Source organism: Ovis canadensis, chromosome 18 (genome assembly GCF_042477335.2).
Source record: "Ovis canadensis isolate MfBH-ARS-UI-01 breed Bighorn chromosome 18, ARS-UI_OviCan_v2, whole genome shotgun sequence".
Classification (NCBI taxonomy): domain Eukaryota; kingdom Metazoa; phylum Chordata; class Mammalia; order Artiodactyla; family Bovidae; genus Ovis; species Ovis canadensis.
This window is the reverse complement of record NC_091262.1, coordinates 81,800,446-81,824,867: the sequence shown is the minus strand read 5'-3', so window position 1 is coordinate 81,824,867 and position 24,422 is coordinate 81,800,446. Positions and strand designations below refer to the sequence as shown.

The 24,422-nt window shown below is 64.5% G+C and overlaps 4 protein-coding genes across 48 annotated transcripts in view; 2 read left to right on the top strand and 2 right to left on the bottom strand.

The window, feature by feature from the left end:
• Positions 1–3,254, top strand: part of PPP1R13B (protein phosphatase 1 regulatory subunit 13B) — a 73,948-nt gene extending 70,694 nt beyond the window's left edge. For all 8 annotated transcript variants that reach the window (XM_069559900.1, XM_069559895.1, XM_069559898.1 and 5 more), the window contains 3 exons: positions 400–566; positions 1,436–1,635; positions 2,146–3,254. In XM_069559900.1, the coding sequence (XP_069416001.1) occupies positions 400–566; positions 1,436–1,635; positions 2,146–2,187 (409 nt within the window). In that variant the 3' untranslated portion in view covers positions 2,188–3,254. The remainder of the gene's footprint in view (positions 1–399; positions 567–1,435; positions 1,636–2,145) is intronic.
• Positions 3,255–3,344: 90 nt separating this feature from the next.
• ZFYVE21 (zinc finger FYVE-type containing 21) lies at positions 3,345–13,689 on the bottom strand. Of its 3 annotated transcripts, none has more exons than XM_069559926.1 (8): positions 13,422–13,689; positions 6,433–6,483; positions 6,140–6,308; positions 5,702–5,777; positions 5,524–5,621; positions 5,156–5,203; positions 3,990–4,132; positions 3,345–3,901 (listed from the first exon to the last, which is right to left on the bottom strand). In XM_069559926.1, the coding sequence occupies exons 1-8, from the start codon at positions 13,557–13,559 to the stop codon at positions 3,866–3,868; spliced, it is 759 nt and encodes a 252-aa protein (XP_069416027.1). In that variant the 5' UTR covers positions 13,560–13,689; the 3' UTR covers positions 3,345–3,865. The 3 variants fall into 3 exon arrangements, with proteins under 3 accessions (XP_069416027.1, XP_069416029.1, XP_069416028.1); XM_069559928.1 differs by lacking the exon at positions 13,422–13,689 and adding an exon at positions 7,738–9,581; XM_069559927.1 differs by lacking the exon at positions 5,156–5,203 and having other exon boundaries at positions 13,422–13,668.
• Positions 12,204–23,581, top strand: XRCC3 (X-ray repair cross complementing 3). Of its 6 annotated transcripts, XM_069559924.1 has the most exons (10): positions 12,204–12,319; positions 12,813–13,977; positions 16,244–16,319; positions 16,629–16,719; positions 18,131–18,268; positions 18,357–18,569; positions 20,551–20,705; positions 22,195–22,407; positions 22,479–22,525; positions 22,608–23,581. In XM_069559924.1, exons 4-10 carry the CDS (start codon positions 16,665–16,667, stop codon positions 22,810–22,812), a joined length of 1,026 nt encoding a protein of 341 aa, XP_069416025.1. In that variant the 5' UTR covers positions 12,204–12,319; positions 12,813–13,977; positions 16,244–16,319; positions 16,629–16,664; the 3' UTR covers positions 22,813–23,581. The 6 variants fall into 6 exon arrangements, with proteins under 6 accessions (XP_069416025.1, XP_069416022.1, XP_069416021.1 ...); XM_069559921.1 differs by having other exon boundaries at positions 12,209–13,977; XM_069559920.1 differs by lacking the exon at positions 12,204–12,319 and having other exon boundaries at positions 13,309–13,977; positions 16,213–16,319.
• The window catches only part of KLC1 (kinesin light chain 1), a 70,310-nt gene continuing 67,181 nt past the window's right edge, over positions 21,294–24,422 (bottom strand). For all 31 annotated transcript variants that reach the window (XR_011250410.1, XR_011250409.1, XR_011250417.1 and 28 more), the window contains 2 exons: positions 21,800–21,872; positions 21,294–21,576 (listed from right to left, as the gene is read on the bottom strand). Coding sequence is in view for 14 of the 31 variants with exons in the window: in XM_069559908.1 (XP_069416009.1) it covers positions 21,574–21,576; positions 21,800–21,872 (76 nt within the window). In the remaining 17 variants the exon portion in view is untranslated. The remainder of the gene's footprint in view (positions 21,577–21,799; positions 21,873–24,422) is intronic.

Here is a 24,422-nt window from a genome sequence, read left to right as displayed (position 1 = left end):
CAGAAAGCCTGTGTGGAGGGACCCGTGCTGTTGACCGTGAGCCTCAGGCCGCGGTCTTCGCCACCGCCTGTGAACATCTGTTTCTTTATATTGTGGTAACATACAGCCGTTACCATCACAGCTGCTGTGAGGGCGTGTTCACGTCACACCACGAACACGCAGTTTACAGGTTGCTTCTTGGTCCACTCACCACCCAGCCTTTTGAGGTGTGGGTGTGGTGTGGGGGGGGCGGTGTGTGTGTGTATGTATGGTCTGTGTGTCCGTCGTAAAAGTGGGAGTAGAATCAGGCCCCTGCAAAGGCAGCAACACAGCAGCTGGCTGGGCGGTGAGTGCACACCCTGCAGGCCGCCTGGGACCTGGGCCACCGGCAGGGCGTGAGGCCTCCCTGTGTCCCCCCAGGACGCCCCTGCACTGTGCCGCCTCTTGCAACAGCGTCCACCTCTGCAAGCAGCTGGTGGAGAGCGGCGCTGCCATCTTTGCCTCCACCATCAGCGACATCGAGACGGCCGCGGACAAGTGCGAGGAGATGGAGGAGGGCTACATCCAGTGCTCCCAGTTTCTATATGGTAGGGGCGTGGGCACACGCCCTTGGGCGCCGTTCCTGGGCCACGGTGGGCGTGCGCCATGCCACTGCCTGGCCCGAGAGAAGCCCCGAGTTCACCCTTGGGGAAGCCCAGTCTGTCTCCTGGGACCAGAGGTCACCCCAGCCCTTGGGCTCATCCCTGAAGACCTGTCACATCTTATGGTCAGGATTCCATACCAAGTTGCTCAAAACAAAGTCTTCCCCTCTCTGCCAGATGCTCTCTGTGGGCGGCCAGGATGCCCTGGGTACGCAGCCAGAGCGAGGCCTTGAGGGCGGTGTCCCGGGTGGGCTCAGTCCCCACTCTGTGGACAGTGATGCACAGAAGGGCAGTGCCCCAGGCCCAGTCCCCAGGGCAGGGGGCGGGGGACGCCTGTGCTGGGGGGCGGTGGCTGGCCGTTCTGGTGGAGTATGCGTCCCACCCCCGAGAGCAGCACACAGGCCTTCAGTCGTGGGCTTGTGGGTTGTAAGTTTCACCCTAAGAAACACCACCTTTTCTTCTCCCTGGAGAAGGGCATGGCGGCCCGCTCCAGTGTTCTTGCCTGGAGAATCCCGTGGACAGAGGAGCCTGGTGGGCCAAGTTACTTAGGGTTGCAGAGTCGGACACGACTGAAGCAACTTAGCATGAATGCACCTTTGCTTCTGGACATGAAGCTTCTGCTGCGGGCCTCTTGCTGGGACACGGAAGGGACTCGTGGCGTTATGGGGGGGGGAGGGGTGGCAGCCGGCCCAGCCTCTAAGCGCTCTGCTGTGGCCCCAGCGGGCTGCCCGAGGCCAGCGGCGTCTCCGAGCCTGGCGCGGGCCGGCCCTCAGCAGCCGGCCCTGCAGACCTGACTGTCGGCTCTCCTGTCCCAGGCGTGCAGGAGAAGCTGGGCGTGATGAACAAAGGGGTGGTGTACGCCCTGTGGGCCTACGAGGCCCAGAACAGCGACGAGCTGTCCTTCCGCGAAGGGGACGCGCTCACCATTCTGCGGCGCAAGGACGAGGTCGAGACCGACTGGTGGTGGGCTCGTCTCGGGGACCGGGAGGGCTACGTGCCCAGGAACCTGCTGGGGGTAAGGCGGAGGTGGAGCCCTCCTACTGCCGGGGGCGGGGTCCTCCTACTTCCGGGGGTGGGGGGGCCGGCTCAGACCCCACCCCGGGGGCAAGACTGCCTTTCTCCGTGCTTCCTGGGAAACGCGGGGAGCGGGGGCATCTGCTCTGGGGGAGGCCTGTGGGGAGGCTGGAGCCCCTCGATGGGGGCTGCTCCCTCCTGAGCTGCTCCCGGGGCCTGAGGCTGCGCCCTCTGCAGCGATGGCCCGTCAGGCCCTGGGCCTCCCTCTGCCCTCTGCCCCACGCCCAGTGGGCTGGCAGCTGCTGTCGCCCTGCCAGGCACCTTTGGGGGCCTTACAGACAGTACCGGTATCTTAGGCGGTCCCGAGTGCCCTGAGAGAAAAAGGCACGGGGCCTCTGGGCGTTAGGGGGGTGTCTCCAGAGGGCGGCCTCTGAGCGTCAGCCTGGCCTTGGCACAGGGCCCCTGCCCAGCGGTTGTCCCCTCGTCCTAAGCCCTGTCCATTGCCTCCCAGTTGTATCCGCGGATCAAACCCCGACAGCGGACGCTGGCCTGAGCGCCCCCTGCAGCACTGCACAGGTCCGCCGGCGGCGGGGAGCGGCTCGGGCTGACTCAGCCATCTCCCGGAAGTGGACGCTGGACGCAGCTTCAGGGGCTCCCGCAGCAGACCGTTTCCGCGGTGTGAGGGCCCCCGGGTGAGGGTCTGCCCTCGGCTCAGAGAGAGGCCTTCACCTCCAAGGAGACTGAATTTTGCTAATTACTGTAAATCCAAATAAATACCCAGCTTTCTAAACCACCACCCTTGTTGCCAATAAGAAGCCCTGTCGTTGACCCCCGATTGGTTGCCGATGAAGACGATGCTCTTACGGACGTGGGCCCCAAGGCCCCCTCGCCCCCGGTATTGCCCCAGCCTCCCCAGAGAGCCTGCCAGCTGTGAGGCGCGCCCCTCGCTGGAGCCCGCCCTCCTGTCCCCCGGAAGTCAGAAGCCCGGCGCCGTCCTCGCATGCATTTCTTCTCACCAAAGGAGCCCTGTGTGGAGGCCTGTCTAGCGGCGGGGGGTCTGAGGTGTGGGCTCCTTTCCCGTTCCAGGCCTCGGTCTAGGTCACCAACAGGCCACAGGCACAAGGAACCTTAGGACCAAGTGACACCACCGGGTCAGAAGTTCCAACACGGCGCCGCCTTCCTGCAGCCTCCCGATGCCCCAGCGCCCTTGCCATTCCCGGCACTGAAGGCCTGGGCAGGGGGCGGGTGGATGGGAGACGCCCGCCAGTGCGTCTCAGGGCAGGGCCCAGACTCCCCGGTCCCTCTGTCCCGGTTCCAGACTTACAGTGAGGCGCTTCCCCGAGGTTTGAACTGTACGTACAGGCTTTTATATACCAAAAGTATTTTTTGACTAAACCACTCGAAACTATCAGAACCATGTTGGAAATTTTTTTTTTTCTCTCATTAAAGTCCAGGCCCTGAGCTTTATTTTCCATGTACGAGTCTCGTGTGTAATTTACGTATAGACATGTATATATCCTTGGGGCACCGATTGTACACAGCGTGCTCACGAGAAAGGAGCACCCGCGGGCAGCCTGTGCTGAGGCTGTGTGCATGCACGCAATAAACCGCTGTCTCTCACAGGCGGCTTCGAGTCTTGTGTTCTGGAGCTGGAGCTGAGCTGAGCGGGAAGCTCGGGTTGTCTGGACACAGAGAGGCAAGGCCTGACCCTTACTTTCAAAATAAGTTTTAATTGTAAGCTTTATATACAAATTGTTGTACAGTTATTTTAAAGTGAAACAGTAGTGAAAAGTAGAAAAGGTAAAGCCTGCTCCCTCCCCGGTGAAGCATCAAAGGTTTGCTCGTGGCCCTGGGTTAGTGACACGCTGAGCGGGCAGTGTGAGAAGCGCACCAGGTCAAATCAGGCCAGGTGACCGCTGCCCGGATCACATCTGTGGAAGAACCAGTGGACCAGAACCAGGGTACCAGAACCTTCTAGTAAACATGGGCACTCGTAAAAACAAGGCAGAGAGCATTAGCAGTAGTGTAGCTCAGCCTCTCCCTCGCAGTTAGGGATCACCAAGTGACAGGTTCTAAAGCGCGAATGGCTGGAGCGTTGGCCGGTGCGTGCATACTGCACTAGGCAGGCTCCGAGGGCTCGGCGGCGTCTCCAGCGCTTGCAGGGTCAGTCGTGCCTGTGCGCCTGTGAGCAGGTGCTGCTGCCCCAAGCGGACCGTCCAGCCCGCGTGGGGTTACTGGTCCCGAGCCTCGTGGAGGAGCTTAGCCGCCTGCAAGGTGACCAGAAAGGCGTGTGCCTGGCTGAGGCGGAAGGAGGCCCCTCGGCTGGGCGGGGGAGGAGCGTGGAACAGGAGGTACCTTGTGCATGGCCGCCAGCCACGCCGTCGCCTGCCTCCTGCTGCCCTCGGCGTCCTCGCCGGCTGTCAGCGTGAGCTGCGTCAGCCCCTCCGCCCCCGGGGTCGTGTACTGCAGGGTCATGCCTGTGGCCCTCGCGTTGCCTCCTGGAGTGGGAACAAGGTAAGGATGCCCCGAGCGGCCTTGAACACCAGGGTGTCAGCAGCCCCAAAGCAGCGGCCCGGGCGCCCCTCCCTGGCCCTGGTGCTGGCCTCTCAGGGGGCCTGTGTCAGGGCAGCGGCTGCCTGGTGGCCGACCCTGAGCTCACAGGGTGGGCAGGAGCCCGGGTCAAACACTCGCACCCCATGGCTGAGACCCTGCGCCAGGCTACACCTGCCTGTCGTGCTGGCCTCACACCCACCCCACCGCTGGGCGCCAGGGTCAAAGCGGAGGAGCCAGGCCACCGCAGGACATGAGCTCCTGGAAGGCTGTCTTTGGGGGACCGCCTGACGCCAGTCCCCGCAGCTCAGAACCCAGCCCGAAGTGCCATGCCTCCAAGGCTTTCACAAGCCGCGGTCCCAGCTGTGTCAGCCGGCTTACCCCGGCCTGGGCTCTCTGAAGGGGCGCCACCCTCACCCCCACCCCCGCTCTGGGGCAGCCCCCTGCCTTCTGCCCACCACCTGTTCCTGGAAGGGGGCTTTCCCGATTCCTGGGACTGTTGAATTTTGAGAGCCTGTAGCCGGCAGGGCTGAATCGACGTTCAGCCCGACCCTTGACAGAAAATGGGCGACCCTGCTGTGGACAGCGCAGGCGCGGGGACCCTCCCTGCCCTCCCCCGCCCCGCGCACCTCCGCTCCGGAACACGGTTCTGGGCACGGACTGACCGGTTCCAGGAAACCGGGCAGAGCAGGGCTCCCTGCGCCCCCGGAGCGGCCACAAGGGGGCGCGGCGCCAGCAGCCCCGGCCCCGCCCCCGGGGAAGCCCGCCCCCCAAGCGGCCGCACGGAGCTCGCAAGCCGCCACCCGCTCCCGTTCCTCCCCAGGCCGGGCCCGGCGGACACTGGCCGCGGAGCAGGGCTCCCCCTCAGGAGAGGACGGCCGAGCCCAGGGACAGACGGCTTCACGGTTTGGCCGCCTCAGGCCCGAGTGTGTCACGGGGAGCCCCCCTCCCCGCCCCGCAGACACGCTGACCTTCGGCGGCGGGCCGGCTGGCGGGGAGGCTGGTGTGAGAGAGACTGTCTACGTCCGGCAGGCAGGCAGAAGAGGACAGCAAGGCCGGTCAGAAATCAGAGAGAGGGCTCGGGTCAGCCTCCGCGCTCGGACCCGAGGCCCAGGAGTGGGGTTCAGGGCAGAGGGCCGGGCCGGGCCGAGCTCCCCGAGGAGGCCCGTCTCCGCAGACCCTGGCGGGCGGCGGCGATGGGAGCCCCACTGCAGGCCCTGGGGAACCAGGTGATGCCAGCCACGAGGGACGGGACGGAAGAGCGGGGAGCGCACGTCCAGGGAACCTCCTCTCGGCCTCACACGCCCGCGAGTGGAGCCCCGGAGCCCCCGGCGCCTACCTCCGGGAGGGAGGCCCTCCGTGAGCATCTGCACGGCGGCGATGCGCGCCACCTCCACCTCGCGGTGATCGTCCCCGTCCCCGTCCAGAAGCAGGAACCTGCAACAGACAGAGGCGTCAGTGCCACGGCCCTCCGAGGCTCCGGGCGCCCAGTGCCAGGCGGAAGCGCCCGCCCTCACCTCTGGTTGCTGGAAAGACGGCAGACCATCGTGTCCGGCTTCTCGGAGTTACCGAAAGTCACGAGGAAGGTGGCGCCTGCGGAGGGGACCAGACGTGAGCACGCGGCAGCTCCCCGCGCCGCCCTCTCCAGGCCAGGGACACGCGCAGAGAACAGAAAGGAGCGAGGCGGCGGCGGGAAGGGTGTGACGGGGTCGGGGTGCAACGCCGGAGGCCAGAAGCGCCGCCTGGGGCTCCCCCAGGCCCGGATCGCAGGGCGCAGACACCCCCCCAGGGAACCCCCAGGGCAGCCCGGCCCGCTGCTGCCAGGAGGGCCTGCGGGCGGGGGGTCGGGGAGAGGGCTGCCAGGTCCTGGGGGCTCCGCCCGCCCGGAGCCCCGGGGCGGCTGGGACCACACCCGGCGGAGTCCCACCCACCGACCCCGCCCGCCCGGCGCTCACCGCTCAGCAGCAGCTTGAGCTGCCGGTCGTAGAAGTCGGCCTCGCGCCGCGACACCGGCGCGCACCCGGCGCACTGCCGCACCGGGTCCACGAAGCACATGCGCCGCAGCGCCACCTTCTGGCCGCAGCACTTGTCGCAGAAGCACTTCCCGCACCGGCGGCAGTGGTGCTGGGGACGCGGGCACGGGCGTGAGCACCCCGCAGACAGACCGCGGGCACCAGCGGCCGCAACGCCTCCAGGGGCCCCGCCCCCACACCGCACCGGGGCCGCCCTCCTGCCCCGCCCAGCTCACCTTCCTGGTGAGAAAGTCAAACTTGGTGTCACACTGCATGCATCTCGGGCACTAGGAGACAAGGGGACAGGGGTCAGGCCGCGCGGCCCGGCCGGCCGCCCGCACCCAGGGCCGGCCAGGAGACACCGCAGCGGCGCGGCGGCCAGCCGGCGGAGGTGGTGCCAGGGCCAGCCGCCCAGGGCTCGGGAGGGGAGCCTGGGGACAGTGCTCCCGGGACCGGCCTGGAGACGGCCACGTCGTCACCCAGCCACAACCACAGGAGCGCCCAGACGTGTCACCTGGCAGTGGGGACGGGCTGCCCCCACGTGGCAAGGCCCAGCCTCTGCAGTGGGAAAGCCGCTCACTCCAAAGATGGGGGACGGGAAATGCCGCCACCGGGCAGGGGGCCAGGCGCCCTGACCGTGTGACCCTCGCCTAACCCGCCCCCCGGGGGTCCTGGCCAGCAGGACCAACCCCGCCGTCCTCTGCCGGCTTCACTCGGGGCAGCCAGAACCCAGGCGGGCTCTGCTCCTGCTCCCAAGACAGGGCTTGACCGTGACACCCGCACCCCTCCCCCCAGACCCAACTCAGGGCCGCCGGCCCACCATTCCCAGTCGGCCTTCTCCAGGGGTGGGTGGTGGGCAAGGCCAGTCTGCAGATGCCCCCTGCCACAGGCTGCCAGGACCCTGCGCTGAGCGCCCGGCTAAGCTTTACGTGATCCCGTGATGTTTTCTTGTTTTCTCTTTGTTCTTCAGCGGCTTTCCCGGGACACAGGGCCTGGCCCTCCAGAATCACCCGCAGAGTGCCCACCTCGGGCACGCGCTGGCGAATCCCAGGGCTGCTGCCCCCACCAGCCCCGCCACTGCCTCTCCCCGCCACTGCCTCTCCCCGTCACTTCTGAAACCTTCTGTGTTTGGCACTCAGGCCTCCACCTGGGGCAGGGCCTCTGTGTGCCACACTCTCCCATGACCTCACACATCCGCCCGCCGCAGAGTCCGCGGGATGAGGGTGCAGTCGTGGAGGCTGACCCTGCTCCCCCCTTGCCAGGAGGCTCATGTCTGAGCAACTGAGAGAGCAAGTTCTAAACTAAGACCACAGCAGAAGGTAAAATACACTCCCTGAAAAATATTAGTGAGCTAGACATTTTGTATTAATCTAAATAAACCAATGAGGTTATTCAGAAAACAGATTTTTAAATAAGGTAATTTTCCTATGGATTATATAAGAGAAAAGAAGCTTTTAAAATTATGAAGAGAATGATTTGACATGAAAATAAAATTAAATGAATAAGAGTAGCGGATGAAGACATGAGTCAAGAATTCATACCTGGTCTGAGACCAGCTACACCGAAAGGAGACGCCAGCCCAGGCTGGGGCCCAGCTCTGCGGCCTGAGCAGCTGACTGGACCCAGAGGAGAGGCCCCGGGGTGGGGGACCGCCATCCGAGGAGACGTCCGAAAACCAGGGACCAGCAGCCTGCCCCCTGTCCCCCCGCGAGGCCAAAGGCCCTGGAGTCACCTGCCCCTGAGGCCACGCACCAGGTCTGTCCCCACAGCGCCCCCGGGGGCGGGCGGGGGCTGCAGTCTCACAGGGGAGAAGCTCGGTGAGCTGAGACACACACTTGTGCACACACAGACACACACAGATGCACGGGCAAGCGGCCACTGCCGGATCCTCCCTGGGCTGCGCACCCCCCCAGGTCAACATCGAGCCGCCAGCCACCTTCAGGGCCCCTGTGCTGCCCCCCAGGACTCTTACCCCACAGACGGGGGAGGGAGCCGGTGGTAAGGGGCAGGGGTCTCCACAGATCCCCACGAGAGGACGGGGTGGAGGGCCAGGGGTCAGAGCCGGGCAGCCCCGACCAGTCCCCTCGCTGCTCCAGGAAGCCAGCAGCTGACTGGCGCCCACCCTGCTGATGCAGGAGACTTCCGACAACGCGGGGGGTAAGTGAGGCGACAAGGAAGATAAAGGAAGAAACCAGAAAGGCCCACAGGAAGCCAGGCCGGAACAGAGGAGGCCTTCGGGGACTGTGGGCCACCCCTCGGCAGCCCAGCGCAGAGGCCCTGGTGGACTGCTCGGAGACGGCAGTCTGTGCCGACCGGCTGCCCCGGGAGCCCTGGGGGTGCTCAGGGGGCCCCTTCAAAGCGCAATAAAGACAGAGACTGGAGAGGTTAAAGGAAAGCTTCGAGAGAAGCGACAGGGAAGGATGGAGCCTTAGGACGGCGGCCCTCTGAGGCTGGAGCGACAGGACCGCCGCCCACACTGTCCTCCCAGATGCCAGGCTCCCACAGGAGAGCTTCTCAGGCTCCTCAAGAAGTAAATCATATAGGTAAGTTTCAAAGTTACATGTATTAAAGCATCTTTGTTGAAAAGCAACCATTTTTAAAGAGTAAAAAAACTCCGACAAATATAAAGTAAACCCATGTCAAAGATTTAACTCAATTAACTGAGGCAAGCAATGAAATATTAAAAAAACAAGCTCACAGGGAAATCTGAGGCGCAGACCCACAGCAGCCGCAGGGACGAGGTGGGCCTGACAGCTCGGCTGACGGGGCAGGGCTGAGGAGAGGCCCGGGCCCCTCCCAGGACGGCCGCCTCTCCTGCAGGGCCCCGGAGGCCGAGGGCAGCTCCTGAGTGAGCGGGCGGGCCTGCAGGGCCTCGCCCCCACCACGAGGGACCCACCCGGGATCCCGGAGGCCAGAGACGGGGACCCCCTCGGGCAGTGTTCTCGGAAAGCGTCCTGCAAAGAGCCCCCTCCTCACGTGCCCTGGAGGAGACGCACAGACAGCCCGGCCACCCTCCACAAGCCGGACGGGCCGCAGGCGGGACCCCCGGGCCTGCTTGTCCCCTCCCTGACCCACATGCGCACGAACCTCACTTGAGGCAACGCTCATTCATCTCTCCTTCCTTCAGGCCCTTGAACTCTGACCCACCTCTTGGCCTGAGACAGTCCAGGGGCGATGCGCCCGACCCACGGTCAGATCACACCAGCCGCCCCCGCCTGCCCCTCCCACCCTGCTCCCCAAAGCCTGGGCTGCGCCCCCATGGAGAAGCCCCCTGCCGTCTGCCCCTGGACGGCTTGCAGATCCCTTGGTCGGAACCACCCCACAATGGCTCTCTGAAACACAGTCTCTCCCCACCCAAGCCCACCTTCGCTTCTTGTTTGACACACCTGTGTCCCCCGTTCGCCTCTGCAGACGTCAAGACTACTACTATCTGCTCGAACCACCGCACAACTGCACTCGTCTCACATGCTAGCAAAGCAACACTCAGAATCCTCCAAGGCAGGCTTCAACAGTACATGACTGTGAACTTCCAGATGTTCAAGATGGATTTAGAAAAGGCAGAGGAACCAGGGATCAAATTGCCAACATCCACTGGATCATGGAAAAAGCAAGAGATCCAGAAAAACATATTTTTGCTTTACTGACTATGCCAAAGCCTTTGATTGTGTGGATCACAACAAACTGTGGAAAATTCTGAAAGAGATGGGAAGGCCAGACCACCTGACCTGCCTCCTGAGAAATCTGTATGCAGGTCAAGAAGCAACAGTTAGAACCGGCACAGAACAATGGACTGGTTCCAAATTGGGAAAAGAGTACATCAAGGCTGTATATTGTCACCCTGCTCATTTAACTTACAGGCAGAGTACATCATGCGAAATGCCAGGCTGGATGAAGCATAAGCTGGAATCCAGATTGCCAGGAGAAATATCAATAACCTCAGATATGCAGATGACACCACCCTTATGGCAGAAAGTGAAGAGAAACTAAAGAGCCTCTTGATGAAAGTGAGAGAGGAGAGTGAAAAGGTTGGCTTAAAGCTCAACATTCAGAAAACGAAGATCACGGCATCCGGTCCCATCACTTCATGGGAAATAGATGGGGAAACAGTGGAAACAGTGACAGACTTTATTTCTTGGGGGGCTCCAAAATCACTGCAGATGGTGACTGCAGCCATAATGCTTACTCCTTGGAAGGAAAGTTATGACCAACCTAGACAGCATATTAAAAAGCAGAGACATTACTTTGCCAACAAAGGTTCATTTGGTCAAAGCTACGGTTTTTCCAGTAGTCATGTATGGATGTGAGAGTTGGACTATAAAGAGAGCTGAGCGCCAAAGAATTGATGCTTTTGAACTGTGGTGTTGGAGAAGACTCCTGAGAGTCGCTTGGACTGCAAGGAGATCCAACCAGTCCATCCTAAAGGAGATCAGTACTGAATATTCATTGGAAGGACTGATGCTGAAGCTGAAACTCCAATACTGTGGCCGCCTGATGCGAAGAGCTGACTCATTTGAAAAGACCCTGATGCTGGGAAAGATTGAAGGCAGGAGAAGGGGACGACAGAGGATGAGATGGTTGGATGGCATCACCAATTCAATGGACATGAGTTTGAGCAATCTCTGGGAGCTGGTGATGGACAGGGAGGCCTGGCGTGCTGCAGTCCATGGGGTCACAAAGAGTTGGACACGAATGAGAGGCGGAACTGACATCGAAACAATAGTACAGAGCCACCGTCGCCGCTGTTACACCCAGCACCCAGGACGGCAGGAAAGGGCATGTGTGCATGGGTCAGAGCAGTCTCCGACGGCTGCACACCCACTCTCCTTGCTGGGGGACACGCGGATACAGTCACAGGAGGCCCGAGCTAGGCCCAGGCCTCCTCCCGCTCCCCCCATGTCCCAGCACTGCCCCCCCAACCTCACAAGCTCTTGGAGGCACATAGAAGAGCGAGTCCATTATTTCTGGGGGCAGGAACCCCTCTGAGAAGCCAAGAGTCACAGATAACGCACACCCCCAGGTTCTCCAGCATCTATAAGGGGAGGCCCCGTGGGCCGAGCACCAAGTCAACAGTCGACAGACCCCAAGGAACGATGGGCCTGTCACTCCACACACGACTGGACTCTCGTCCCCGTGAGGCCGAGTGGAGGCGGGTGAAGCGGGACAGCATGTCCCCCCCACGCTCTCCCTACACCCTCCCCTGTTTGTGTTCCAAACCACAAACACACCGGGATCGTGGCCCCGGAAGCACAGGGTGGGCTGAGCGCCGCTGAGCCGGGAGGGCAGCAGGGGAACCCCCACCTCCCCCGAGCTGCCTCAGATCAGATCGAAGCCAGCCTCCATCAGACTCTCCCAGCCCGCGCTGCCCCACCCCAGCCAGCTCTCCTCCAGAACACTCCCCTCGGCCACTGCAGACGGGGCCCCTGCCCAGTACATGTCAACACACACTTCCTCAAACTCGGGTCACTGCCCGTGGGAGGCCTCCTCCCCTCCTCAGAGCTCCCTCCGCCTTCTTTGGCTGTTGAGACGGCAAACGGGTGTGTTTCTGGAGAGCACGAGAAACTTCCACTGGGGAGGGCGCGCCAAGGGGGACAGCACCTCTGCCTGACTCCTCCACTTTTCCCAGGAGCCCGCAGACCCCAGGCTAGGCCCCCACGCCCCACTGCTCTGAGAGGACACCCGAGGCAGCGACGGGGTCATTTCAGGAAAGAACAAAGGGCCCCGAGGACGGACAGTGGGGCCCCAGAGTGAACTCAAGAGCCAAAGTGCAGGGCGGCCAGGCGGCTCCCACTCACACACCGTCCTTGCTGTGAGCATTTCATGGGGATCAGTCAGGGAAGAAATGTCTAAAATGGCCCTCGGGGACAGCACCAGAGGCTGACTCGCTGGCCTGGGCTGAGGGGGTGGAGATGCTGTGGGCCCCGGGACTGGCCCGTCCTGGCTCCGCCCCCCACGGTGGAGACGATCAATCCGGCTGGACCTCGGCCCCTTCACCTGCCGCCTCCCAGGCCAGTCGGTGCTGCTGTGACTTCCCTCTGAGCCGTAATGACACCGCCAGGCTCCCTCGCCGATTCAGTTAAACGAGCTCCCGAACACGCGCTGGCTTAGAGAATGAGAGCTGTGATGGTACCCTTTTCTTTCTTTAACCACCTTTCAGCGGCACTAACCAAGGGGACCGTGTGAGGAAAAGCACATTCCGCGAGTTCAGAGCCTACAAGCACCCAGAGGACAAACGCAGAAAGGGAAGAGCGCAACTGGGGCGACGAGAGGCCCAAGAGGGGACGACCCGGCCCAGGGACCCCCGCGGCCCAGGGACCCCCGCGGCCCTCGCCCAACGCCCTGCCCTCTTGGAGCGCCGCGGGCTGGGCTCGGTGACCAGGGGGCGGAGGGAATGAACCCTCCCCCCGCCCTCCCAGCGGGCCAACCGGCCCTCCCTAGCTTCTGAGCTCTCCCGTGCCTGGAAAACACCCGATCGCATTCCTCCCGTACCTCCCCACCCTTCCCTGCGGAAAACCTGCCACCGCGATTCCCGGGGCAGGGAGGAAAAGCGGTCAGCTAGAACACGAGGGGCTGTAACTTAAAGCTTGTTTCCAAAGCGTGGTCTTTTCCCGTCTCTTAGACGCTCGAGATTGACAGAACGCACCAGGCTTCTCCGCCAGCCTTCGCACAGCTTAAGGGATCCGGTCCAAACTCCTGAGCGCAGCACACAAGGGCACAGGGGTGCCGCCCCGCCTCTGCGGGAGCAGGTGCGACTCCCCAGGCAGGACGCCCTGCAGACACCCCGCCTGGCGACGCCCGCTCGCACCCAGCACCCCCCAGCACCGCAGGCCACGGCGAGGGCCCTGCCCGAGCGCCGATCGCAGAGAAACGCTTCCCCCCCCCCGCCCCCGATCCCCGCGCGGGGAGAGGGTGGCAACTGTCAGAAAAGTTCCAGCCCAGCAGCTCGACCGCGGGAGGCGGCCGGTCCACAGACGACGGCGCAGGGGTCAGGGCCCGGGCGGAATCACGGAGGGATGTCGGGGTGGGGGGGCCGCGCACCCGCGAAAAGGGCCAGGCGGAGCTCCCGGACGGGGGTTGAGCCGGGAGTCCGTCGGGGCGGTCCGCCGGGGCCGGGGGCGCGGGGAGCCGAGGGCGGGGCGCACTGCGCGGGCCCGGGGAGTCGGCGCGGACTCCAGGAGGGCCTGGGGAGCGGCCGGGGTCCCGGGGCTGGCGGGCGGCCGCGACCTACCTCCTTGTCCGGGACCCACGGCGGCTCCTCCAGGCCGAAGGGGCTGCCGTAGGCGCGGTGCTCAGGCACCATGCGCAGGCCGCTGGGAGAGCGCACCAGCTTCTTGGCGTCGCGGCGCGCGGCCACCTCGGAGGACATGACGCCGCCGGAGCGCTCGCCCGCTGCCCGCCGCCCGCGGCCCGCAGCCCGGCCCGAGCCCCTCGGGAGCCCCGCCCCGCCCCGCCAGCGTGGCTGACAGCGCCCGCGTCCAGTCGCCAAGCCAGGCTCAGAGCACGGACCAATCGGTGCTCGGGATCCGCCCCGCCGCCGCGTGCTCCAATCGGGACAAGGGCACCTCCTCCGCCCCTGCGGCCGGCCACCAATGGTCAGCGAGAACCCGCCCAAGCACGCCCCGCCCCCTCGGGGCGACTGAGACTTCGGATTGGCCAGTCAGTCGGCGACGTGGGCTCCTCTTCTCTTCTGATTGGCGCATCCGGCTCGGGGCGCCCTGCGCTCATTGGAGGAGAGGCAGCAAGGAGGAGAGGCGGTGCGAAGGAGCTCGCGGAGCGCGGGCGAGGTGAGGACGCGGCGTGGCCGCTGCGGTCCCGGAGCTGCCGGAGGCCGGGGTGGCCTTGGACACAGAGACCGCTGGGGCGCGGGCAGGGACCGGCTGGGCGCCCGCGCGGTCCTGCTGCTGGGATTCGCGGCGGGGGCCGGCTGGCGCCTACCCAGTGCCCCGATCGGCGGTGCGCAGCCGCGGACGGGCAGGAGGGACCGCGGAGCCAGGGCCCCCGCGGGTCCCGGGCGGTGGGAGGGGGCCGGGCGGATGCCGAGCAGGGATGGGACAGAGGGCCTCGGTCCCGGGGCGGTGAGCCCGCGCAGCTGCAGGGCCTGCTCGGGCTGTGCGTCCGCGCCGGGGGCGCGGGGTGGGGCGCGGAGGGTGGGGTCGGGTCGGGCTCAGAGCGTGCCAGGTGGGAAGCGCAGGTGTGCGTGGGTGGCAGGGCGCGGCTGCAGCGTCCCCTGGTCTGTCAGGACGGCCCGGGCGGGGGCCTGCTGGACATGCAGGCCCGGGGGACTGGGGAATGAGTGAGTGCTCAAAGCCGCAGGGGCTGAAAAGAGGAGAGGTTCCCAGATGAGCAAGAGGGTCCTGCGAAGGGAGCGGGACCGGAAGTCCAGGCTGGCCGGCTCTAGAGAAACAACAGTGCTGGCCTAGGCAGGGGAGGACCTGTGTGGCCGCCCATGGGGTCCGGTGAAAGCTCCCTCCAGCAGCCCTGGGATGAAGGCCTGCTCATTGGCGCCCTTTCTGGGAGGGGAGCAGGAAAAGAAAAGAAACGTCTTGAGAGGGAGCTGGACACCCTCAGGCGGGTTAGCCTCTGGATTACCGAGTTCTGCGGTCCAAACAGTTCCCTTTGGAGTTGTTAACAGATGGGCAGTGCAAACGCAGGGTCAGGGGCTTAGAGCCCAGGCCTGGACCTGCACCCCAGGCCACCCACTTGCTGGCTGTGTGACCTGAAGCTTGTTGCTTAACCACTCTGTGCTTCCGTTTTCTTGCCAGCAATACAGGGGTTGTAATACTTCTGGTGTGACGTTCATACCTGTCACACACTTGGACTGTTTGGTAAATGTCAGCCCTCAACCTTTGATGATTTTAGAGCAACAGCCTGGAGCTGTGTGTATTGATCCTTTGCCTGAATTCAGAGAAAGAATAACAGTTTCAGTTTGTGAGAATTTGGCCAGCTGCCTCCCCCAGGGCTCCTCCCACCCGACCCAACCCCGCCTGGTACTGGGTGGAGTGGGAGAGGCGCTTAGTGCATCAGTTCAGAAAGATCTTCCCTCCTCCTCCCATTGAGTTCTTAGCGTGAATCAGTTAAAGACGCCAGGAACCTGACTGTTGTCCCCAGAGTGGAGGTGGGCCAATCCCAGCCTGTTAGGCGGCACAGAAGTCCTCAGGCCACCTGAGAGCCCCAGAGGCACTCAAGAGTGGCTCCACCTGGGGAGGAGTCTCGTGTTTGGCCCAGGGGTTCACATGCCTTCACGCTCGCTCAGCAGCAGCACCTGCTGCTGATTGTTCCCTGAGACCCGTGCACGCGATGCTCCGGGGGCTGCCCAGGCCCGCCCGTGCCCACGCTGGGTGCTGCGGGGCACACGCGTGTCCCTGGCGGCTCCGCCTGGGCCCCTCCCAGGGCCCTCGGTGGGGCTCCTGGGCCCGTGTCAGGTAGCAGCAGGCGCTCTGTCAGTGGGCACTCTACTTGGGCTCGAGGCCCCGTGGGTGGTCACTGCTGGCTCTGTGTGTCCAGCTGCTCTCGGGATTGGGTTTTACATCCAGGCACTTCCCGGCCGAGTCCCTGCACAGGCTTCCCTCCCACGGTCATTCAGAATCTGGACCTCTTGCTCCCAGAACTGCCTCTAAGGGCTCGGGGCCACCCCAAGACAGCTGATGGGTGCTGGGTAGCCAGGCCCTCGCCCCTGACCAGACTGGATGAGGGGGCGGGTGGCCCGTCTCTCGAACCTACGGGGGAACCCCATACCGTGAGGGCCAGCAGTGTCCGTGCGGAAGGCCAAATCCACGCTGTGCTGCACCCCTCGGCGTCGGGAGCCCCGGGGGGCCCTTCCTGCTGCTGCTGTTGGCCGCTGGGCACGGCCTCAGCCGAGTGGCCACAGCCTGGCATGGCCGCCCTGCTGCCACCCCGCCCACCATGCAGCCCTGGGCCGGGGGCCAGGGTGAGCTGCAGGCCAGGTGGGCAAGGTGTCCGCTGTCCTTTCTGGAGCGGCTCAGTGGTCACGGCGGTTCTGACCTCCCGGGCGCCCGCAGGATCCACCACTCGCCTTCCTGCTCTCTCCAGATCCCCACGGAGACGCGCTCGAGGGGAGCGTACGCCAGGGAGTGCGGCGTGGGCCCAGCACCCGCGCCCCAGAGAGGTGGGTCAGGGGGGCCAGGGCTGGGACACAAGCCCGCTTCTCACCTTCCCAAAGTGGATGAAGCAGGGTGACCTTCAGGGGGGTGGTGCTCGGGGGTTCCTGAAATGCACGCCAGGGTGGGCTGAGCCCAGGCTTCTGAGTTCCTGTCGAGAAGAACCTGGGGCTGATCTCAGCGCTGTCCCTGGGATGGGGGGCCTCCCGAGCCCCGGGCCCCACAGTTGGCCGCTGCCCCCAGGCTCAGTGGATCCGCCGCACTGGCCTCCCGAGCCGCTCTAGGGGGAGGCCGGCACGTCGGAACTCGTTTCCCAGGGCAGTTGCCTGTCTCTGGTTGTCCCTGCTGAAGAAATGGATTTGGATCGGCTCGACCTGAATCCCAGAATCATCGCTGCAGTTAAGAAAGGTGTGTTTGCCACTGTTTATGTGGCGTGATTATGTTTATGTGATTGTGAGAATGTGCCGTGCACTTGCGCACACTTTATGGTCAGCGGTTTACGGGGTGGCCTGTCCAAGCCTTGGGAGCCCTCTGCCTCCCGGCCCCGGACGGCGCCCGAGGCTGGCCTGTGCGGGTGCTATCTTAGTTTACTTTCGCTGCAGCGGCGCACACGGCGTCTGCAGTGAGACGGGGCTGGCTACCCCTCGTGAGCCTTTCAGCACTGCGTTTGCAGCTGCGTCGGTTTCGAACGCTGTGCTTCTGCTGGGTCTGACTTCCGGCTCCTCACAGGCCTCCGCTTCGGGGGTGAGAGCTGGCTTCCTTGTGCCCCCTCTCCCCTGACTTGGTCCACCCACCCCCCTCGGTGGGAACGCAGCCTGGGCCACATCAGTCATCAGACTTGTCACCGGGACATCACAGCTGTCACAGAACCTGGGCTCACGGCCGTTTCCTTTCTTGACCATCTTTGGTTTTCCCCAAAGTTAGTGCTTGCCTCCTTTCTCATGGGCGCGTTTCCTGTGCCTTCCAGTCATTCCCACACCTCGCAGGATGTCTGTCAGGCCGGCCCACCCAGTCTGCTGGCGTCTGGGCACATCCGTCCCCAGGCTGTACCGACTCCTCCACTGCCTGGTGGTCCCCACACCCCCCCATCCCCCATCCCGTCCCGGCACGCCCTCCGTCTCCGCCCCCCATGGTTGCGCCCTCCATCTCCGCCCCCCATGGCTGTGAGGATGCTGGGAGGTCAGGCACTCGGCACTGGTGGGCGGTGCACAGGGCTGGGCTGCTCCTCACTCCTGAGGCCACGTCTTTCCCTTTGATCCACAGTGAGCAGAGCAGAGCAGGGTGTGTCTTTGAGGCCGTTCAGGAAAGCCGGCTTTCGCGCCCCCGTATGCTGTGCTGTTTGTCTTTCGTGTGTGTGGGCTCTTCTTTGCCTTTCTCTGGATCGACTGGATGGATTGTTAGCGGGGTTTTTTCCTGCTAGTTTAAAAATATTACACTGATCTAAACTCAGAATTACTCCCTTTCCTCCCAAACGCCAGCTCTCGGGCCTCACCCCGTAAAGCCCCGCATGGTGCTGCTCAGTCTCCCTCTTCACTCGCTGGGCGCAGTGGACGTCGTTTGGGTCCCTTCCTGCGGCCCCTCCCTGGCAGTGCACACGCAGGCCTGTCTCAGATGTGTCTGGAGGCCACTGCTCCCTGCCCTGGGGACAGGCCCCTTCCTCCCTGACCTGTAGTCCAGGGGTCCATACAGCTTCAGGGAGCAGGTGGGCCGACTGCTGCTCACCAGGCCCCCAGAGCTGAGGGTCACCCACTGTCCCCGCGTCACTGTTGCCACGGGCACCGCGTCTGACTGCGTCCTGTGACCGGTTCTGTGATTTCAGCCAAACTCAGATCAGTGAAAGAGGTCCTGCATCTTTCTGGGCCAGATCTGCAGAGACGGACCCACCTCTCCAGCCCTGACGTGCGGCTCCTCCTGAGGGCGGCTGCCGTGCTCCTGCGGGGACACAGCATGTGCACAGGTGCTGGGGCCCCGGCGTGGGGGCCTGGACGGGGTGCCTGAGGGGCTGGGGCCCTGGGCTCACCTGTCTCCGCCCCCTCTGCCCCCAGCGCTGCGCCTGCTCCGGCAGGAGGGGCCGTTCCCCGAGCAGTGCCAGCGCCTGAGCCTGGGCTGCCCCGTGCTGGACGTGCTGCTCCGCGGCGGGCTGCCCCTGGACGGCATCACCGAGCTAGCCGGACGCAGCTCGGCTGGGAAGACCCAGCTGGCCTTGCAGCTCTGCCTGGCTGTGCAGCTCCCGCAGTGCCACGGAGGCCTGGGGGCTGGTGAGTGCCAGGGGTGGGGGTCCCGACCTGCTGGCCCCAGGGGGCCGTTTCCCACGTTTCCCATCTCTTCACGCCCAGAGGGCCCCCCTGCCAGCTGAGCTCAGAGCCCGGGACCTGCCCACGAGGATGAGCGGGCCTGCAGTGCCTGTAAATGGGCGTCCCCTACAGGGGACTGGCCCATGGCCGCCGTGACCACGTTAAACATGGGTCTGTTGGACGTCTTGCTGAGAAAGCGGCTTCCCCGAATCAGATCCAAAAGCCCTAATTTTGAAAGATGTGGTACCCACCTCTGGACGTGCACAGGCACCATGTGGGCACCAGGGGCTCGGCCGTGTGGGGAGCGCACAGACGGCTCCGGGACGACCCGGGGTGCAGGGCGCATGGGCAGCCCTGACCACTCAGGGCAGTTCTCCTGGCTCCTCACCCCCCGCCGTCTGAAATTCTGTGGGAGCAGGACCAGGTCACAGCGGGCTGCACGCTCACAGACAGGCGGACTTTGTCGAGCTGCAGCGAGCAGGGACCTGTCTTCACTGCGGCGCGAGGGCCTCTGGCCGCAGCAGCATCTTGCCACGGAGTGTGGGCTGTGAGCACGCAGCTTTGGGCACACAGCACCTGGGCTCAGCCCTTGTGGCCCAGGGCTTCCTTAGCTGTGGTTCTCAGGCACAGCAGCAGCAGCTCAGAGGCTCCACAGCACAGGGCACGTGGGGTCTTCCAGGACCAGGGCTTGAACCCGTGTCCCCGGCGTGGCTCTGAGCCACTGCACCACCAGGGAAGCCCCTGACTTAGTTACCACCCTTCCATCCGACGGTCACGTGGCTTGTTCACGCCTTCTGTTAGCACGTGGCTCCGGGTGGATGCCTAGGAGTGGTGCTGGGTCTCATGGTAGCTCCGTGGTTCCAAAGACTCTTAGCAGCTGCTGCGCCGTCTCCCTTCCCAGGAAGGCTGGAGGCGGTCCCCAGCCCCCCGCATCCGAGCTGGCCCTTGTCCCTCTGACCCAGCATGGGAGCATCGTCACTGTGGCCCCAGCCGCGTGCCCCTAGTAAGCAGTGGTGCTGAGCGTCTCGCCACGAGCTGCCGCTCACCCGCGTGTCTGGAGCAATGTCTCTTCCCGTCTTCTGCCCATCTGAACCCTTGGATGATCTGTCTTTCTGCGACTGAACTCATAAGTGATCTTTGTGTCACGTGGACACTAGGCTCTTCTCAGATACACAGCTCACAGTGCTCTCTGGAAGCTGCTCCTCACTTTCTCGATGGACTTCTGAAGCTGTCCTTCACTTTGATGGTGTCCAGTTTCCCTGGTCTTTCTCGCCTACGCTTTTCGTGTCGTGGGCAAGGACCCACTGCCTGACCTGAGGTCTGAGATTCACGCCTGCAGTTTCTCTTAACAGTGCTGTGCTTTGGGCTCTTGTAGCTGACCCAGTGTGATTCCGTTTTTTTATGTGGTGTGAGGCACGAGTCTGATCTCGTCCTTTTGTATGTGGGCGTCTGTCCATCTGTCCCACTGCCCTTTCTTAAAAAGACTGCTGTTTCCCACTGGACTATCCTGGGGCCTCTGTGGAGCACCCGTGGCCCCTCGCTCTTTCCAGCTGCGGGACTCAGCCTGGATCTTCCGGAGAGGGTTCAGGCCCCGGCGATGTATCGCCAGCGTTTTGAAGACTGGCTTTTCCAGGCACAGCAAAGACAGTTCCCTCCACGTAGCCTGGAACTGTGGGAGCAGCCTGACAGTGGGATCTGGGAACTTCTGATCCACGGGGCCTGGGAGGGGCCCCCCGTGTCTGCAGGAAGGGGTGTTTCTGAAAGTGCAGGCCCCTGAGAACGCCACCCACTCCCACCTGAGACGGCCAGGGGGCAGACCCCCAGGGTGACATCCTGTTGGCCAGGTGGCAGGCAGGCACCGGCCAGCCCCGCCCTGGGTCAGAGGGAAGGCCCACAGGGCGGCGCAGGAAGGGGGCCGTGTGCTGACCGCGCCGCCGCCTCCCAGGGGCGGTGTATGTGTGCACAGAGGACGCCTTCCCCAGCCGCCGTCTGCAGCAGCTCATCGCCCAACAGCAGCGCCTGCGGGCAGACGTCCCGGCGGACGTGATCTCCAAGATCAAGTTTGGCCACCAGATCTTCATCGAGCATGCGGCCGACGTGGTGAGTGTCTGAGGGGGAGCCAGCGGGTCGTGTACACAAAGCCCGGAACCACGGTCAGGCCCCGTGCCCGCCTGCGGGGGGTCACAGCCTGGGGCCATGGGTCCCACTCAGGCCAGCGTTACGCAGTGCCTGGACTTGGGATTAACTGGCCATCCTCTGTGCTGCTGCCAACCTTGGCCCCGAGGAGACACACCACCTCCTGCCCTGAGCAAACCCCCGTGTCCCCACCGGGCAAGTGCCTCCGGCTCCCATTCACCCGGCTGCAGAGATGCCCACTGCCCGCAGAATGGGGCCCGCTGCCCCGGCTGGAGTCGAGTGGAGTTCTACACCTCTGAAGGAGGGGAAGGCCCCCTCGCAGCCCTGGGGCCCCAGCCGGACAAGCCCCTCAGACTGCTGGCCGCCGGGCTGGGCTGCCAGGGTGCCACCATGTCTGGAAGCCGTGCCTGGAGAGGGGGCGGGCAGCCAGATGGGGCCGTCATCTGCGGCTGAGTAACGAGGTGGAGGGCTCAGAAGGGAGCCGGGCGGTGGAGAGCAGAGCAGCATGCCCCCCCGGGCCCTCCCCTACTAGAAAGAATGTCAAGTAAAGGGTAAGATGTATAAAGTTTAATTTTTAGAAATTTACAGTAAAGTCCATGATCACACATAGCCCGGGGCAGGGGCAGAGCAGCGGCCCAGGCCGGGCAGGTCGCGGGCATGCGGGCTGTCCTGGGCCCCGCAGTGTGAGGCGTAGCGGGGGCAGGGCGCTGGGATGGGGTGTTGGTCAGCACTGCAGGCACTGCCCCAGGCCCTCCAGCCTCGTGACCTTCACGGTGTCACCGGGCCCTCGGGGTGCACACAGCAGCTCAGGCTGGACTCCTCCATGGCCGCCTCACTGCAGAGGGGGCGGAGGGTCAGGGCTGGGGTCAAGGCCCCCACCCACGGGGCTGCGCCTGGCAGTGGCTCAGGCAGAGCCGCTGCCCTGTACACGCCCGGGCCGACACCCCTGCACAAGCGGCCTCGGGCCCAGGGCCCTTCCGCCTCCCGGGGGACAGGGCCTCCGTGCCCGGCCGCTCGGGGGAGTCCCGACCCCGCGCCCCCTGGGTGACGGGACTCACGCTCAGGCTGGCGTCTTCCAGGCCACTGCTGCTGCTGTCGTTGTCCACAGCGAGGGGCTCTGCCGGCGGCGCCCTGCGGGTGAAGCACAGAGCGGACCTCACTCGGGGCGGGGACACGGGCACGCAGCTCCCGGCAGTCCTAGTGGGGTTGGCCCCCGAGGATGGCACAGTGCCAAGGGCCCCGCTGCGCGTCCTGGTGCGTCGCTGGGCCCAGCCCGGGGGTCTGCACGCCGGACGCAGGATGGTCAGGCCCTGTTTGCCACGCCTCCCTGGCTGGGTGTGGCGACAGGTCAGCCTTGGTGATGCCGCTGGGTGCAGGCCCTGGCGGGGAGAGGGGCAGGGCAGGGCGGACAGGGGGCCTCTGAGCTGGCGCTAACGGGCCTCCCGGCCCTCAGGACACCCTGCTGCAGTGCGTGAGCGAGAAGGTGCCGGTGCTGCTGGCCCGGGGCATGGCCCGCCTGGTGGTCATCGACTCCGTGGCAGCCCCCTTCCGCTGTGAGTTCGACGGGGCAGCCCTGGCCCTCAGGGCCCAGCGTCTGCTGGCGCTGGGGGCTGAGCTGCGGCGGCTGAGCTGCACCTTCCGGAGCCCCGTGCTGTGCGTCAACCAGGTGGGCCTCCCCCCAGCCCCCGCGGAGCCGGGCCGGCGGGGTCCCGTCACTGACTGCTCTGCACCCTCCAGGTGACGGAGGCCATAGAGGAGCAGGACTCGGTGGCTGGGCCGCCAGGGTGAGCGATGCCCTGAGAATGGGGGGCTCGGGGGGCGGGAGGTGCTGGTGCCACAGGTGACACGTGGTGTTCCCCATCTCAGGACGTCCCCAGCCCTGGGGATAACCTGGGCCAACCAGCTGCTCGTGAGGCTGCTGGCCGACCGGCAGTGCCCTGAAGAGGTGCCTCTTGTCCCGCCTGGCCGCACCCTCAGGGTGGTCTTTGCCCCCCACCTGCCACCCTCATCCTGCTCCTACACGATCACCGCCGAGGGCGTGCGGGGTACGCCTGGGACTGTGTGCAGCTGACCGCAGGGTCCAGGACACCCCTCGGAGTGGGGAGCTGCCCCTGCTGCCGAAGCCGGCTCGGCCCGTCTGCGGAAACCCCCTCTGGGCCCATGAGGACTCATCTACAAGGGCAGCCAGTCCAGTGTGCTGCAGTGGCTGGGGCCTCGGCCCTGGCCTTGTTGGGGGCAGGGGGTCCACTCCGGCAGGAACTCCTGCCCAGACGCACCTGCCTCCCCCACCACGGCCGGCGCTTCTGCTTGGAACACGGTCCTCTGCTCAGCCTGGCCACAACCATCCGGTTTGGAAGCACGAGGCCCCACATTCACCGAGGACACGCAGGCCCAGTTCTGGAAGGGCTGAGTCACCTTCACCACGCCTCTGCCCACCTCCGCCAGGCAGCCGGCCCAGCGGCTGCGGACGAACGCACACCGGGTGAAGGCGCCCGCCGTCCCGGGCCCTCCGCAGCACTGGCTCTCTGCTGGGACTCCCTCACCCGACGGCCACCCTCTCACTCCTCTGCTCGCAGGGTGCAGGCCGACCCCTGCCCCGACACGGGCCGCCCCTCAGGGTTACGGCTGGGCCACCAGCACTGTTGTGTGTTTTTCTAGGACAGGACGATCCACTTCCAGCTTTCATCATGTTTTCAAAGTAGCCTGTGACCCTAAAAGGCCGAGTGGCTAGTGTTAAATACGAAAAGCTGCTTTCAGGGTTGGAGTTTCACAGAAGAGCCTTTCTGCCAAGTACAGGGACTTTACAACAGGAAATAAAAGTGTTTGTAATTAACTATGAACAGTTCCAAATGATTTCCTAGGCAAGTCACAGCCACAGTGAGAAAAAAGAACGGGAACGGCCGCCCCGGTCGGAATACAGACCGCCCCACGCTGCAGAGGTGCGGACCTGCACGCTCGTACCCACACGCGCCCCGGGGACCACATCCATCCGCCCAGCTGACGGACGTCCCGGGGAGCCCGCCTGTCCCCAGCCCTCAGCCGCCCACACCCCAGGGACAGCCAGACGGCCCTCAGAGGCCCACGACCCCGAGGGGTGGCCCCACACCACCGTGGGAACCACCCGCGTCCCCCGACGTGCTGGCGAGTTAAGGGGAACAGCACGCACATCTCTGGGTCGGGGATCCCACGGAGGGTGTGTCTGCCTGTCCAGTGACTGCGCTGACTTGAACCTCACCTGGGCTGGCACTGAGTGCCGCTTTAGTTTCCAGAAACCCCAGGATCACTATATCGCTCGAACACAAGCGCAAATAGAAACCCACCAGAGGCTGGCCCCACACAGAAGGCCTTCCCAGGAACTGAAGTCTGACGCGCTGTAAACCCAGTCCTCAGGCAGGCTGCCACTCCCTGTGGGGAGGCTGCCACACCCTGTGGGGAGGCTGCCACTCCCTGTGGGGACGCCGCCTGGGGATGCACTATTCCTAGCAGTCTTCTGACCCGACAGACAGGAATACTTTTAAGCTTCAGAAAGTAACCAGCCGAATCCCTGCAGCCCCCTGGGAGGGGCAGGAGGCTGGAAGGCAGGTCCCCCGACCTTCGCCCTGACACCCGCCTGCCTTCACATTCCCGCGGACGTTCTCAGCTCCTCCACAGCCTGGGGCGAGTCTGACTTGTCAGAAATGA